This window comes from Rattus norvegicus, chromosome 9 (genome assembly GCF_036323735.1).
Source record: "Rattus norvegicus strain BN/NHsdMcwi chromosome 9, GRCr8, whole genome shotgun sequence".
Taxonomy (NCBI): domain Eukaryota; kingdom Metazoa; phylum Chordata; class Mammalia; order Rodentia; family Muridae; genus Rattus; species Rattus norvegicus.
The window spans coordinates 22,081,610-22,096,399 of NC_086027.1; the positions used below are offsets into that span (position 1 = coordinate 22,081,610).

Sequence of the window (14,790 nt, forward strand, 5' to 3'; positions counted from 1 at the left end):
AACAAAAAACAGATATAGCTGTCCTAAATTTTATGATCTTTTAATCATATTACTACCAGCTAACCGGAAAAAAAAAATCAAATATGGTTTGTCTCTACTAGGCAAATGAGAAAAGCCATGTATTATCAGTCTGACTTAGTGTAAGACTCTTAAAGAGAATGTGCCCACTGTTGGAAAGATGGCTCAGTATTTAAATGCACTGGCTGCTCTTCCAGAGGTCCTGAGTTCAATTCCCAGCAAGCATACAGTGGCTCACAACCATCTGTAATAAGATCTGATGCCCTCTTCTGGGACATGAGCATCCAGGCAGACAGAAATATGCGTCTATGCATACATAAATAAAGTCAAAGAAAAAGAATTGAGAGTGTTGGGGCTGGAGAGATGGCTCAGCGGTTAAGAGCACCCGACTGCTCTTCCAGAGGTCATGAGTTCAATTCCCAGCAACCACATGGTGGCTCACAACCATCTGTAAAGAGATCCGATGCCCTCTTCTGGTGTGTCTGAAGACAGCTACAGTGTACTTATATATAATAAATAAATAAATCTTAAAAAAAAAAAAAAAAAAGAATTGAGAGTGTTGCCTTCACACTGATTTTTCAAGCCCACCTGTAATCCCAGCACTCGGGAAACAGGAGCAGGCAGATCTCTTTGAGTTCAAGGCCAGCCTGGTCTAGAGTAAGTTCCCAGGGAGGCGGGGAGGGCGTGAGGGGTGGAGGGGGGAGCACTCAGTCTCTAAATATTTTTTTTCCTTAAAGTTTTGTCTTCATTTAAAGTTAAGACTGTCAATGAAATTTAAGGTTGAAGTTCAAAATATCTGAACACCATAGAAAATTAAAATAGTTTTTGTCTTCCAAGAACTAAATTTCTTTAAAATGGATAAAAGACGAGACTGTAAGACACTTTAAGGTTTGAAGCCTCTGCCATCAGTGTCTTCAGACCACTGACAGGAGAAAAAAGGTCAGCCTTCAGAGCGGGATGTAATGGTCAGACTTTTTGTTTCGTGAGTGACAAAACAGGAGAAGCTCACGGGGCTATTGCATACATACTTGGATAATGATGTAAACACAAATGCCTTATACATTCTTACCCCCTCTAAACAAACAGGTACAAACTACCCTGATAAAATAGCAAAGTCAGGCATAAGAGGACTAGAGCTGACATTTACCTTCTGCTTCTGCGAGGCACGGTTCTTCTCATCGGAGATCTTCTTTGGATTATATCTTATGAGCGATGGAATGGACACGCGAACAGGAATTCGCTTCACAGAAATGGAGCCTAGTACTGGTATTTCTTGTTTGGGCTTTGCAGGAGTCACAGTGGGGATCACCCGGAGATTGGGACGACTTCGAGTAGCTTGTTTGGTTACTGGTATTAGCCTGTGTGGGTCAGATAAAGGGTGGCTTGGGGGCTGAGAGGCAGGATACATAGGCCACCTTGAGGCTGCGTATGCCATGTAGTGCCTGTAAGCATCAAAAGAGGCAGGGGGAATGACAGTTCCCTGATAATTTGGAGATATCCGAGTTGCAGCAAACTGAGAGGCCCTTGGTATATGAAACTGAGATAAAGCGGCAGAGTGAGGAAGTCTAATTGGGGTAGATGGGGCTGATGGCAACATGCAGCGAACAGCAACAGATGACTGGAACCCACTGCCAACTACCTCTGCTCCTGAAACATGACCCACTGGACGGTCAGACTTAAGGAATGGAGGGCTATTTTTTGTGCGTAAGTAAGAATCCACCAGGGAAGCTGGGTGTGGATGAGAAACTTCTGGGGACTGAGTACTGCTGTGATGTGCTTCCCTACTCTCTGGTCTGTGAGGATCTGATGAGTGCCAATCAGTTGTGAAACTATGGTCAACTGAGGAACAGCGGTCAGCTGAAAAGTGTCGGTCAGCTGACGAACGTCGGTCAGCTGAGGAGCGTGATGATGGTTTCTTGCCATGAAGTCTTTCCTGGGTGCGTGCAGCCAATTTACCAATTTCTGCTACTCCAATATCCAGCCCTATGGTCTTAAGCAAGTCATGAATCTTGGCATATTCTGGATTGCTCTCTTCTAGTGATTCTAGCTTTACGGCTGGAGTTGAGGGTAGAGAGTTTGACTTCTGTCTTGTACCTGTACTCTCTGCGTCCTCCAGGGACTTAGGTGGAGACTCTGACTTTATATCCTCCTCCTCTTCATCCCCATAGAGAAATTTCTCCTCATCCTCTATATCTGGGAAGCTACGTCTTCTTTTTTCCTGTGTACTGGTAGGATCAGCCAACATGCTCAGAATTCGAGAAAAGCCACTGCCATCCTGGCTAGCTCTCTCATGGGGCAGTAAGAAGTCTGTCTGTTGCTCCAGTCCCTCAGCCTTCAAGTCCAATTTTTCCTTAAAGCACAGAAAACTGTCAAATTTTTCACTGTTGTCTTTAGGTATCTCACGGAGGGGACCCCACTGGTATAGGTTACTCTGAGGCTCCTTCAAGTCAGCCTCCACTGTAGTCCCCTTGTTTTCAATTTCTGAAGTAAAAGCAGCAATAGCGTCACTCAGTGGAAGAGGTGAGTGTTCAGAATACAGAGGGCGATCCTCACAGGAGCTGGTGCCGCTGGAAAAGCTCTCAAGCTGCAAACACAAACACGCTGATTTAGCATCTGTGAGGCATCACGGAGCACGAGTAACTGAGATAAACACTTCCTGAATAGGGGAAATATGTATAGACAAAAAGAAAAGTGATATTAGCTAAGTTCAAGAAACAAGTCCTCCCTCCAATGCTCTCTGCTAGAGAAGGAGAAAGAGGAACTCAGTAACTGAGTGATCTGGACCGTTACCCGTGCGCTTTTGTCCTTATCAAGGAATTTGAATTTAAAAGGATTTTAGCCATTTTCTAGCTTGTTTTGCTTTTATTTTTTAAGAACTGTATTGTCGTTGTTGTTGTGGGAGTGAGAGGTGTCTGACTATATGGGTGCACAGCAGCAGTGTGTGCAGGGGAGGAACGTAAGCACATGTATGCATGAGCATGGGGGGGAGGGGTGTGTGTGAATATATGGACAGGTATGACCAATGTGTGGGTGTGGGAGGGAGGGAGGGAAGGGGAGGGGAGGAAGAGAGGGAAGGAGAGAGGCAGGTAAATATACAGACACACATGAGCACTGTGTATGTGTGAATTTTCAGGAGTTAGGGTCTGGGAATTAAACTCAGGCCATCAGGTTTGCCCCAGCCCTATGTAGCTCAGGCTGACCTTAACTCTCAATGTGCTCTAACAGTCGGTCCTTGAGACCATGTACTAGTCTCTCAGCTGCTGGGACTATGGGTGTGTGCCATTCCACCCAACTTGTTTTCCTATTTATTGATGACCAAAAGAAAAAAACACACAAGTCAGACTACTCTGGAGACAGGAAACTCTAGAACTCTAACTAATTGGCCTCTTTTTGTTTCTCTAAGTGCTTCCTCAGTACTTGCTCAAAAGCCTTTAGTCAAACTAGTACTGTTGCCTGACTGTCTTTTCATAGGAAGGAGAAACAAAGTCAAGGCCAGGAATGTTATTTCTCTAAAATGTACACAGGAAGTTGATGGTTCCAAAACAGAATCATTTCATTTCTAGTCTAATGGCCTAAAACTCCTAAGTTGTCTTCTCCTAAAGAGAGTAAAACAAAACAAACAAAACAGGATTATCTTGTCCTTTGCCCTCAAGCTTCATTTATAAGAAATTCACATTCAGAGATTCCTATAGTGCTACTACATTTAAAGAAGGAAAAAGACCAAGGCGGAAACTCTAAAATGCATTTAGAAAGCAACCTGGCGGCAGAAGGCCTTGGTGATGAGCCTACAGTCTGAGAGTCCTAAACGGGGCTGCTCACTGTGACGCCTAAAGTGTCAGCACAGCAGTGTTACAGAAACTCAGCAGAGACCTGCAAGGACGGCTTCATGTCCACTTCAATTCGTTTCTTCAGAATGGACTTCTTGGGCATCACAGGTATTTCCTCAGATCGATGCAAAGAATATCCAGGCTCTGCTGTTGTTAGGACACCTGACAACCCAGGGATGGAGCAGCCAGTCTGACCATCATCAACACCCACTAGCTCTTGACTCAAGCTCTTACTTTGCTCCTCCTCTTCCTCTCGCTTTCGCCTGGCAAGGTCCAGTTCTCGGAACTCAGGGTCGAGAAACCTAGGGCTTGGGCTGCTTCTTCGCTGTCGATAGTTTCGAGTCCCAGAAGTAAAACCTGAGTGATCCCCTCCTGTGCTATGGGCCTTCTCTAGGTTATCATAACGGGGCCTTTTGGCCTCCCTGCTTCTCTCCTCAGATCGTACAGAATAGGAAGAGCTTTTAAGTTTGTCTCTGTTCCGTTCTGTTCCCCTCAACAGTTCATCATGACAACGGCTCTGGGGACTATACTCAGATCGATTCAGAAAAGTTTCTCTTGTTGGGTAGTCCTCATCAAGTTGTCCCAAGAAGGGACTAAGTGGCCCTTCCTCCCGAGAAATATATCGTTCAAGTCCCCGAGAGCACTGGGAGCTTCGAGTGAAGACAGAATCATCAGTCAGGTCATCCCTGAGGAAAGAAACAACATCACTGAATATATTGAACTTGGAGAGAAAAAGGCTGGACAATGCTAGGATAATATAATTTAGTAAGAAGACCATAGAATTCTTAAAGCAAAAGTAAATAATTATGAAATCCAAAGACAGATTACACACGAAACATTTCCTCTCCCTCTCTCGGGGTCAGGAAATGTCACAAGCAGCTTTAGACGCTAATCAAGAGGTGCTACTACTAGTACAGCTAACAGAATTCTTAGGCTGCTTTTAAATTAGCCTGAGGACATAGAATATCACATACACCAGAGCTCAGGAGATACAAAGCCATCACAGAGAGTCAAAAAAAAATGGTTCATCGGTGTATACTATCTTCTACCAGACCCAAGTTTAGTTCCAGTACCCATGTACAATGTCTTACTCCAATTTTAGGAGATTGGTAGCCTCTTCAGATTGAGGATGCCTGTGTTCACATGAACATACACAGAAACACACACACACACACACACACACACACACACACACACACGTGAAAAGTAAAAATAAACCTTAAAAAGCCACAGAGAGTCCTAAATGACACTTGACTAGCTAGACCAGGTAAAGGAGCCTACACCTCTAATCCCAGCACCAGGGAGGCAGGCTGATCTCTGAGCTCCATGGCTACAAACTTGTCTTGGAAAATAGAAAAGCAAACAGATTGGAAAGATGGTCACTGGTTAAAAGCACTGGATTTTCTTCTAGAGGACCTGTGGGCATGGGTTTGACTCACAGCACCAGTGGTTCACAACCATCTATCTATAACTTCAATGTCAGGGGATTCAATGTCTTTTTCAGGCCTCCTCCTCAGACACCATGCACACCCACAGTACAGACATACACCCATACACATAAATATAAAATTTAAAAACAAAACAATAACAAAAAACCTGACTAGCTCTTTGTCAGGACTAGCAGCCCTGGCATTACCTAATAATTTTAAACAGACATGATGGTGAGCATCTGTAATACTGGTAAGAGTACTGAGTTCAGAACCAACCTGGGCTCTAGCAACTTTTGAGAACAGATTGGCTAGAGGACACTAACTCAAAAACACAACAGAATGACAAGAACTATATATATAAAATAGGGGGGAGAGTGTGTTTCTTAGCTCTATCCCAGGCCTATTGGACTATAGTTTGAATTTTAATGAGATTTCCAGGTGATCCGTATGTGATTTGTAAGTTTGAAAAACAACATTCAAAAACAATGGTCTTCAAGCTTTGTCTATGGTTTAGGGTTGTTTCTTTTTCTTTCTTTTTTTTTTAAGATTTATTTATTTTATTTATATAAGTACACTGTAGCTGTCTTTAGACACAGCAGAAGAGGGTGTTGGATTCCATTACAGATGGTTGTGAGCCACCATGTGGTTGCTGGGAATTGAACTCAGGACCTCTGGAAGAGCAGCAGCCAGTGCTCTTAACCTCTGAGCCATCTCTCCAGTCCTAGGGTTATTTCTTAATCTATTTTGCTCTCCTTAGCTGTGCAAGGAATAGAATCTGAGTCTCCATTATCTAACAGGTAAGTACCTATCACTGAGCATATGTATTTCCAGCCCACAGAGATTCTACAAAGCACTTAGGAGCTTCCTAAAGGAAGAGCTAGGAAAGTAGTCAAAGAGGTCCTAGACTCCCCACTCATCTAAGCTGGACCAATCCCAACTTCATGTCTACACACTCAAGCCTGACCTATTTCTCCTGCAGGAAAGTTCACTGTAACAACAACTAAGACTGGTCTGATCACGCTCCTTCCTGCCTTGCCTGGATAACTATTATAGGACCCAGCAGTACGTGATGCTCTAGCTCACTGTGTATTCTTATTGTTCAGAAACACAAAGGTCTCAGACCTTTGCAGCATAAAAATCAAAATTCAGGATGAGGTAGTTTTCCTTCTAGCCTATTTGGCAGCACTATGGCCACAGAGCTTTTAAGACCCAAATCACAGGATTCTGATATAAATTGTAGATAGAAATAAAGATCCTCTAGGATTTTTTTGTTTTGTTTTCCTAGACAGGGTTTCTCTCTGTAGCCCTTGCTGTCAAAGAACTAGCTTTGTAGACCAGGTTGGCCTCAAACTCGCAGAGATCTGCCTGCCTCAGCCTCCCAAGTGCAGGTTTAACTATGTGTGCCACCACTGCCCAGCTCCTTTAGGATTTTTAGAAACTGCATTAAATTTCTTTTGTATATGTACATGTCTGTTATGTATTTGGGTACATGTATTCTGTAGCACATGTGTGGAATTCACAGGACAATCTGTAGGAGTTGGTTCTCTCTGTCTACTGTGTGTATTCTAAGTAACTCAGGCCTTCAGGCTTACTGGCAAGTGCTTTTACCTGCTCAGCTATCGGTGGCCAGGGATCTTCTAGAATTTTAGAAATAAAATTTCATCTAGAAAGAAAGAAAGGAGGGAGGGAGGGAGGGAGGGAGGGAGGGAGGGGGACAGACAGGAGGGAAAAAGAAACCAGGTCATCTCAGAAGAGAGCTGAGGCAAGATTATCACTGTAAGTTTGAGACCAGACCGGATAGAATGAGTTCTAGGCCAGGCGGAGTTTTAAGGTGGAACCTAGTCTCATAAAATAAAATAAAATAAAATAAAATAAAATAAAATAAAATAAGATAAAATCTGAGACTGGAGAGATGACTTAGTGGTTAAATCACTGACTGCTCTGCTAGAGGACATGGGTTCAGGCCCTAGCACACACATGGCAGCTCACAACTGCCTATGACTCCAATCTCGGGGATCTGACACCCTCACATAGACATAGATGAAGGAAAAAATATCAATGCACATGAAATAGAAATACATCATAGAAAACTTTATAAAAAATCCAGAATGAATGACCATCCAGAGAAAATTATTAATATTGGTTTCTTTATTAAATTTTAAAGATGTATTTTAATTTGTTTATGTAGGTTCATGTGTTCTATTACCCCCAGGAAGCCAGAATTTTCGGTTCTCTGAAGCTGGAGTTACAGGCAGCAGAGCTAGAAACCTAATCTAGGTCCTGAGAGATCAGTGTAGGTTCTTAGCCACAGCGTTATCTCTACAGTTGCCCTGTTAGTGTTTCTAATAACTTTTGTGCTTTTAAAAATGACCTTTTAAAATATTAAAAAGTTTTTAGGTACATAGATGTTTCGCCTTTAAGTATGTCTTGTGTACCAAATGCAAGCATGGTGCGGTGCCACTGGAGGCCAGAAGTGGGCATCAAATGCCCTGGAACTAGAGCTACAGATAATGAGCTGCCATGTGGGTGCTCTCTAGAAGAGCCAGTGCAGCATTCATATTCATATTCTCTTCCCCTTAAAGATTTATTTATTCTATTTATATGAGTCCACTGTAGCTGTCTTCAGACACCAGAGGAGAGCATCAGATCCCATTACAGATGGTTGTGAGCCACCCTCTGGTTGCTGGGATTTGAACTCAGGACCTCGGGAAGAGCAGTCAGTGCTCTTAACCACTGAACCATCTCTCCAGCCCCTAAACCAGTGATCCATCTCTTTAGCCCCACAGAAATTACTTTTAAAAAGAAATATGGAGGGGTTGGGGATTTAGCTCAGTGGTAGAGCGCTTGCCTAGCAAGCGCAAGGCCCTGGGTTCGGTCCCCGGCTCCGAAAAAAAGAAAGAGATATGGATAAGTTTGAGGTTTTAATGTATTACGAAACAAAATAAACTAAGAATGACCTCTGAAATCAAAAACCACTGAAATAAAGGGTTGGGGATTTAGCTCAGTGGTAGAGCGCTTGCCTAGCAAGCGTAAGGCCCTGGGTTCAGTCCCCAGCTCCGAAAAAAAGAAAAAAAAAAAAAACACTGAAATAAAAATTTTATTCTATCAAATATAAAGACACCTATTTTCAGGAAGAAACGTTTATGAGTTTACTATCACCAAAGAACCAACCAACAAGTCTCATGTTAGTGCAGGAGAAAGACCCCATAAACTGTACGTATAGTAGCAAGGTCACCTATGTTCTACTCCTCACTACAAGTAGTACCTATCACCACCAAATGAAACATTAACTCAAGATCTAACAGGGTATTAATTACCAAGAAGCTACAGATAAGATGGGCCTCATAAAAGCCTTGGTACAGACTCAGAAATCTGCCTAGCGAATGGGGGATATAATAGAAGACCCAAGAAAAGTTAGAAAATAACAAACCAGAAGTTATCATGTAAAATATAGTCCAGAGTCAGATGCTTATTAGAAATTCAATCCTTTTTCTTAAGGACTCCCAGGGGTTAAAAGAGAACTGGCTGTCATAAGAGATAGCTCCAGAGCTAAGAAGATGATTCAATGAGCACTTGCTATTTTTCCAGAGAATCTGGGTTTAGTCTCTAGCACCTATACAGAAGCTCACAACCATCTGAATCCAGTTCTAGGGCATCCAAAATAGACACTGGACATGCAAGCGGTACATATGTATATAGACATACAGGTAGACATTCAAGACACACAAAATTTTAAATTAAAAAAAGTGAGTAATAAAAAGAATCACAATTGTTAGTCAGTGGTGACACACAGCTTTAATCCCAGCACTCAGGAGGCAGAGGCAAGCAGATCTGTAAATTTAAGGTCAACCTGGTCTATAGAGATAGTTCCAAGACAGCTAGGGTTACACAGAGAAACCTTGTCATGAAAAAAACCAAAAGCAAACAAACAAAAACAAATCACAATTGCCTTTAGCCTAGAACAGTACAGTGACAGAAACTCTAAAACCTTTGGCTAAGCTGGACATGGTGGCACACAACTTTAATCCCAACAATCGGGAGGCAGAAGGAGGAGAATCTAAGTGAGTTCTAGGCCAGCCTAGAGTACATATTAAGTTCCAAGACAGCAAGGACTAGACAGTGAGATTGTTTTTAAACAGCAGCAGCAGCAGCAGCCGCCTTGGCTAAGATCAATTGGTTTTATTTTGGTTTTAGTTTTTTTGAGACACAGTTTCCCTGTGTAGCCCTGGCTGTTCTGGAACTCACTCTGTAGACCAGGCTGGCCTCGAACTCAGAAATCTCCTACCTCTACCTCCCAAGTGCCAGGATTAAAGGTGGAGTCACCACCACTCAGCTGGCTCTTATATGCACATTTAAAATCATTCGGGAGTGAAGTTAATAGAAGTTTATATAAAAACAAGAGGTTTGCTGGTCAGTGGTGGCACACACCTTGCTCCACTCAGGAGCACTTGGGAGGCAGAGGCAGGTAGATTGCTGTTAAGTTGAGGCCCGCCTGATCTACAGATCAAGTTCCAAGACAGCCAGGGCTACTTGGAAAAAAAAAAATTAGATGTGGGTAATAGGAGAATGAGGGCTCACTGTACTTTAGTCTTTATTTTTAAAAAATTATTTTTATTAGCATACATTAGTTGTATAAAGCAACACATATTGACATTCCCTATAGGAATAATGTATTTTGATTATATTCCCCCATTACTCCTTTTTATCCCTTTCACCTCTCCTACTGATCATTTCCTAGCACCAAATACTATTCTATTTTTTGTGTCTGTTTACAAATTTCCATTAAATTTAAAATGTAAGGCTAGAGGTATAGCTCAATGACAGTGTTTGCCTAGCACACACAGGCATTGGGGTTAGTTTTGTAGTATCAGGGGATACCACAAAAGCAAAATAAATATCTATTCTGGCCGTGGTTCTCAACCTATAGCTGCAATCCCTTTGGGGGTTGAATGACCCTTTCACAGGGGTCGAAAATCAGTATCTTGCATATCAGATATTTACAATTTATAACAGTAGCACTAAAAATAATTCTATGATTGGGGTCAGCACATGAGTACTGTATTACAGGGTTGCAGCATTAGGAAGGGTGAGAACCACCAAGAAGCTTGAATAACAACATTCATAGTAGAGTTGTGTATAATAACTGAGAGAACAGACAACCCAATGACCATCACCCACTTACTGATAGTGACTAAACAGAACTTGGTATGTGCATACAATGAAATTTATTGGCAATAAAAAGAAACACCATAAACATGATCAACCTTAAAACATGTAAAAGCTAGTCACAAAGAGTCATACATTATATGAAAAGCCAAATTCATAAAGTAGGAAGTAACTTAAAGATTGCCTAGAACTGACATAAGGGTAAGGGGAGTAAAGGGTAAGTGTATAAGGATTCCTCCAGACATAATGAAATGTTCTAGAGTGTACTGTACTGATAGATACACAACTCTGTGAATGAATGTGTCTTAGTGTCCAAGTGTCTTAGAATTTTCCACTCAACCTATTCTCACTCCCTTTTTAGAATAAGTTGCAGTCCTCTAGAAGGCTGGTAAGGTAAGACCACAATCTTGATAACTTGGTGTGCTGGCTACTCTTATGTTGACACAAGCTAGAGTCATAAGACGGAACCTCAATTAAGAAAATGTCTCCATATTTTTGAGCTGCATGCAAGCATGTGGAGCATTTTCTTAACTAGTGATTGATGGGGAAGGGCCCAGCCTATGGTGGATGGAGCTGGTGGTCGTGGCTAAGCAGACTAAGCAAGTCATGAGAAGCAAGCCAGTAACACCCTTCCACAGCCTCTACATCAGCTCCTGCCTCCAGGGTCCTGCCCAGACTGAGTTCCTGTCCTGACTTCCTTCAGTGATGGACTACAATGTGGATAGGTAAGCCAAATCCCATCCTTTCCTTTCCAATTTTGCTTTTGGTCATGGTGTTTCAACATAACAGAAATCCTAACTAAGTCACTTGGCTGTTACCTAAAAACCTAATACTTGACAGATTCAATAAAAGAGAAAAAATTTGGGGGACGGGGGTCTTGAGAAATAAAATGAACATGGTGCATTAGAATAGCTGTGAAGGTCTGTGCATATAGAAGGTCTGGTCTATAGATATAAAAGGTCTGTAGATATGGAAGGTATGTAGATGATATGGAAGGTCTCTACATATGGAAGATCCATACATATGGAAGGTGTGTACATATGGAAGGTGTGTACATATGGAAGGTGTGTACGTATGGAAGGTGTATACATATGGAAGATCTCTACATATGGAAGGTGTGTACACATGGAAGGTGTGTACACATGGAAGGTGTGTACACATGGAAGGTGTGTACATATGGAAGGTGTGTACACATGGAAGGTGTGTACATATGGAAGGTGTGTACACATGGAAGGTGTGTGCACATGGAAGGTGTGTGCACATGGAAGGTCTGTACATATGGAAGGTCTGTACATATGGAAGGTCTGTACATATGGAAGGTGTGTACATATGGAAGGTCTGTACATATGGAAGGCGTGTACATATAGAAGGTCTGTACATATGGAAGGTCTGTACATATGGAAGGCGTGTACATATAGAAGGCGTGTACATATGGAAGGTCTGTACATATAGAAGGTCTGTGAAAAGCTATGTGTACCTGAGTACAGCTGGCCTTGAGGGCCAGAAGTAGACGCTGGATTCCTTGGATCTGGAGTTACAGCTCTGCAGTTGGTTGTGAGTTGTTAGACATGGGTTCTAGAAACTAAACTCCTGTCCTGTGCCAGAGCAGCCAAGTGGTTTTAACCACTAAGTTATGTCTCTGCCTCTGAAAATGATCTGTTCAATTAGCTGAAGGCTAGATCTGCCATCAGGAAACATACTGAATTTCGCTAATGGCTCTACAACCTGATTTTACTGGACAGTAATTATCCATATGAAAAGTAATCACAGCCTAGCAGTATGGTGCACTCTGATCTCTGAGTTTGAGGCAAACCTGGTCTACAGAGTTCCAGGATAGCTAAGGCTACACAGAAAAACCCTGTCCTGAAAAGACAAAGAAACCACAATCATGCAGGTGATAAAAATATAAAAACCAGTCCCACAGCTCCCATGTAGACCCTTATCTCACGTTCTCTAAAACACATGATTCTGGAAACATCTAAACACCTCATAAGGGAAATTCACTTTCTATAACTTAAAAAGAGTTGGTTATCAGACCATATATGCATAACAAAGAGGAAACGTCAGTCTAAGACCGCAAAACCCAGCAAGGAAGGAAGAGAATCACACCCTGTACCACTACCCCAGTCCACCTACTCAATCATCTCCCAAAATAGAAGCAGACGGAAGGGTAAGAACTGTTGACTCAATTAGCAATCCAGTCAGATACCCGCAGCTCTGCCTTCAGAAGCCTCAGTGCTGTTAAAGACGGCCCTCCCCGCTCCACTGCACCTACAGCCTTGGAGCTTTAAACACCACTGTCCTCAGACTTGCAGCCGTCCCAATCACTGCCTATACACTACACAATATCGACACTACTGCAATAAACACTATTTCCTTGATTAATTACTGGGAGCATTTATGAAAATCCCAATGTGTTAGACAGAGACAATGGTAAATGTGCTCTAAGATGTAGAACAGATTGTGCTGCACTCCCATCCTTACCTTTTTCCTTTTGTGAGGCAATAAAGTCATTTAATCCTCATATATAACTTCAGTAATTAAGGTCTCTATTCAACACTGTATAGTTTATTTACTTTTCCTTAGCACTCGAGAACTGTAAGCAGTAATCACGCTTAAAAATGTTAAGATCTCTAACTTCCTATTACTGCTTCAGACATTTAATGTACACACATGCTATTTACATGTTATTTACTTAAATGCTTTCAGTATCTATATTCTGGCTTGAATAAGGTAAAAAAAATCATTAAAAATTACTCTTGTAGTAGAGTATTATGGTCATACTTGTAATCTCAGCACTTAGGAAGCAGAGACAGGAAGATTTTTGTGAGTTCCAGGTCAGCAAGCCAGGGCTACATAGACTACCCCATATCCCTCAAAAAAGCCAAGTAGACTACCGAAAGTAATCCTAGCAGTGGGAAGCAGAAGCAGAACTCTGTAAGTTCAAACTCATTCAGGACTATATAGGAAAATTATCTCAAATAAATAAGTCCTCCATCAGAAAGAAAACTTTAAAAATTAATATAGTGGCCCATGTCTTTAATCCCAGCACTCAGGAAGCAGAAGCAAGAGGATCTCTGAGTACAGGTCCGTCTAGTCTACAGACTGAGTTCCAAAACAGACAGGGAGACACCATCCCTTAAGAAAAAGAGGAGGAGGAAGAAGAAGAGGAGGAAGAAGAGGAAGAGGAGGAGGAGGAAGAAGAGGAGGAAGAAGAGGAAGATGAAGAAGAGAAGAGGAAGAAGAAGAAGAAGGTGAAGAAGAGAATAGGAGGAAGAAGAGGAGGGTAAAGAAGAGGAGGAGGAAGAAGAGGGTGAAGAAGAGGGGGAGGAAGAAGAGGAGGAAAGCAAGCAAGCAAGCAAAGATTTCCCATTTTGTCCAAGACCTTCACTTCATTGTTTAAGGGGCTCTTCTTAAATTTTAGTCTGATATTTGATTATGTCCCCTTAGCTTCTCTTTCTACTTATACCATGATGTTCTTTTTTCTGGCACACATTGAATTCAGAAACAAAATCTACGTCAACATACTCTTGCCATTCAGAAAGCCTGTTCCAGTGTTGTATCTTCCACTGGACAGACACCGGAAAACTTCAGTGCTGGCAGCAACTTTCAAACACATCACCCAGAAAACAGCAGTGTCTCTACCCTTCAGGACTAGTGTGGTGCATCTGCCATAGCTGAAGCCTACCTGTCCATGTCCTCCAGACCATCCACTGGAGATCCCAGCCGGTCACTGAGCCGACGCCGCTCTGCTGTGCTAACACAGAAGTGGTCATTGCCAACTGTGATCCTTAAACTCTGCTCCAAAGAAGAATCAGAACACAGACCAGGAGAACGTCTCTACAAAAAGTTAAAACAAAAACATATGGTAGTCAACATGACTGCATCTCTATGCCCCAAAATGTTCTCCCTACTTATAAAATTGTTTTGTATCAAGGTAAGGAACCATTCTACAATAAAAAAGAATTTTAGAAGTTTCCTTAGGGGAAAAAACTTTCTGAGACAGAGTTTCTCTGTGTAGGCCTGGCTGTCATAGAATTCACTCTGTAGACCAGGACAGCCTCCAACTCAGATCCACTTGCCTCTGCTTCCCAAGTGCTAGCATTAAAGGTGTGTGCTACCACAAGAGTTTATATTCTCCATTCATTCCTAAAAATTGTCCACTGTGCAGCAGAGGCTACACAGAAAGATTCTGTCTCAAAAAAACAAAACAAAACAAAACAACAACAACAACAACAAAAAAGACCTCTTATTCTTATGAGACATACGAATAGCCAAATAAAAAGCCTTGCTCTCAGGATCTATATATGTCTAACTAAAGGAGGAGAGGCAAAACCAATTAGTTTTAA

General features: G+C 42.0%; 1 protein-coding gene across 4 annotated transcripts in view; it reads right to left on the reverse strand.

Moving 5' to 3' along the window:
• The window catches only part of Zfp318 (zinc finger protein 318), a 39,276-nt gene that overhangs the window by 20,711 nt on the left and 3,775 nt on the right, over window positions 1-14,790 (reverse strand). For all 4 annotated transcript variants that reach the window (XR_005489449.2, XR_005489448.2, NM_001427716.1 and 1 more), the window contains 3 exon segments: window positions 14,130-14,281; window positions 3,889-4,531; window positions 1,166-2,602 (listed from right to left, as the gene is read on the reverse strand). Coding sequence is in view for 2 of the 4 variants with exons in the window: in NM_001427716.1 (NP_001414645.1) it covers window positions 1,166-2,602; window positions 3,889-4,531; window positions 14,130-14,281 (2,232 nt within the window). In the remaining 2 variants the exon portion in view is untranslated.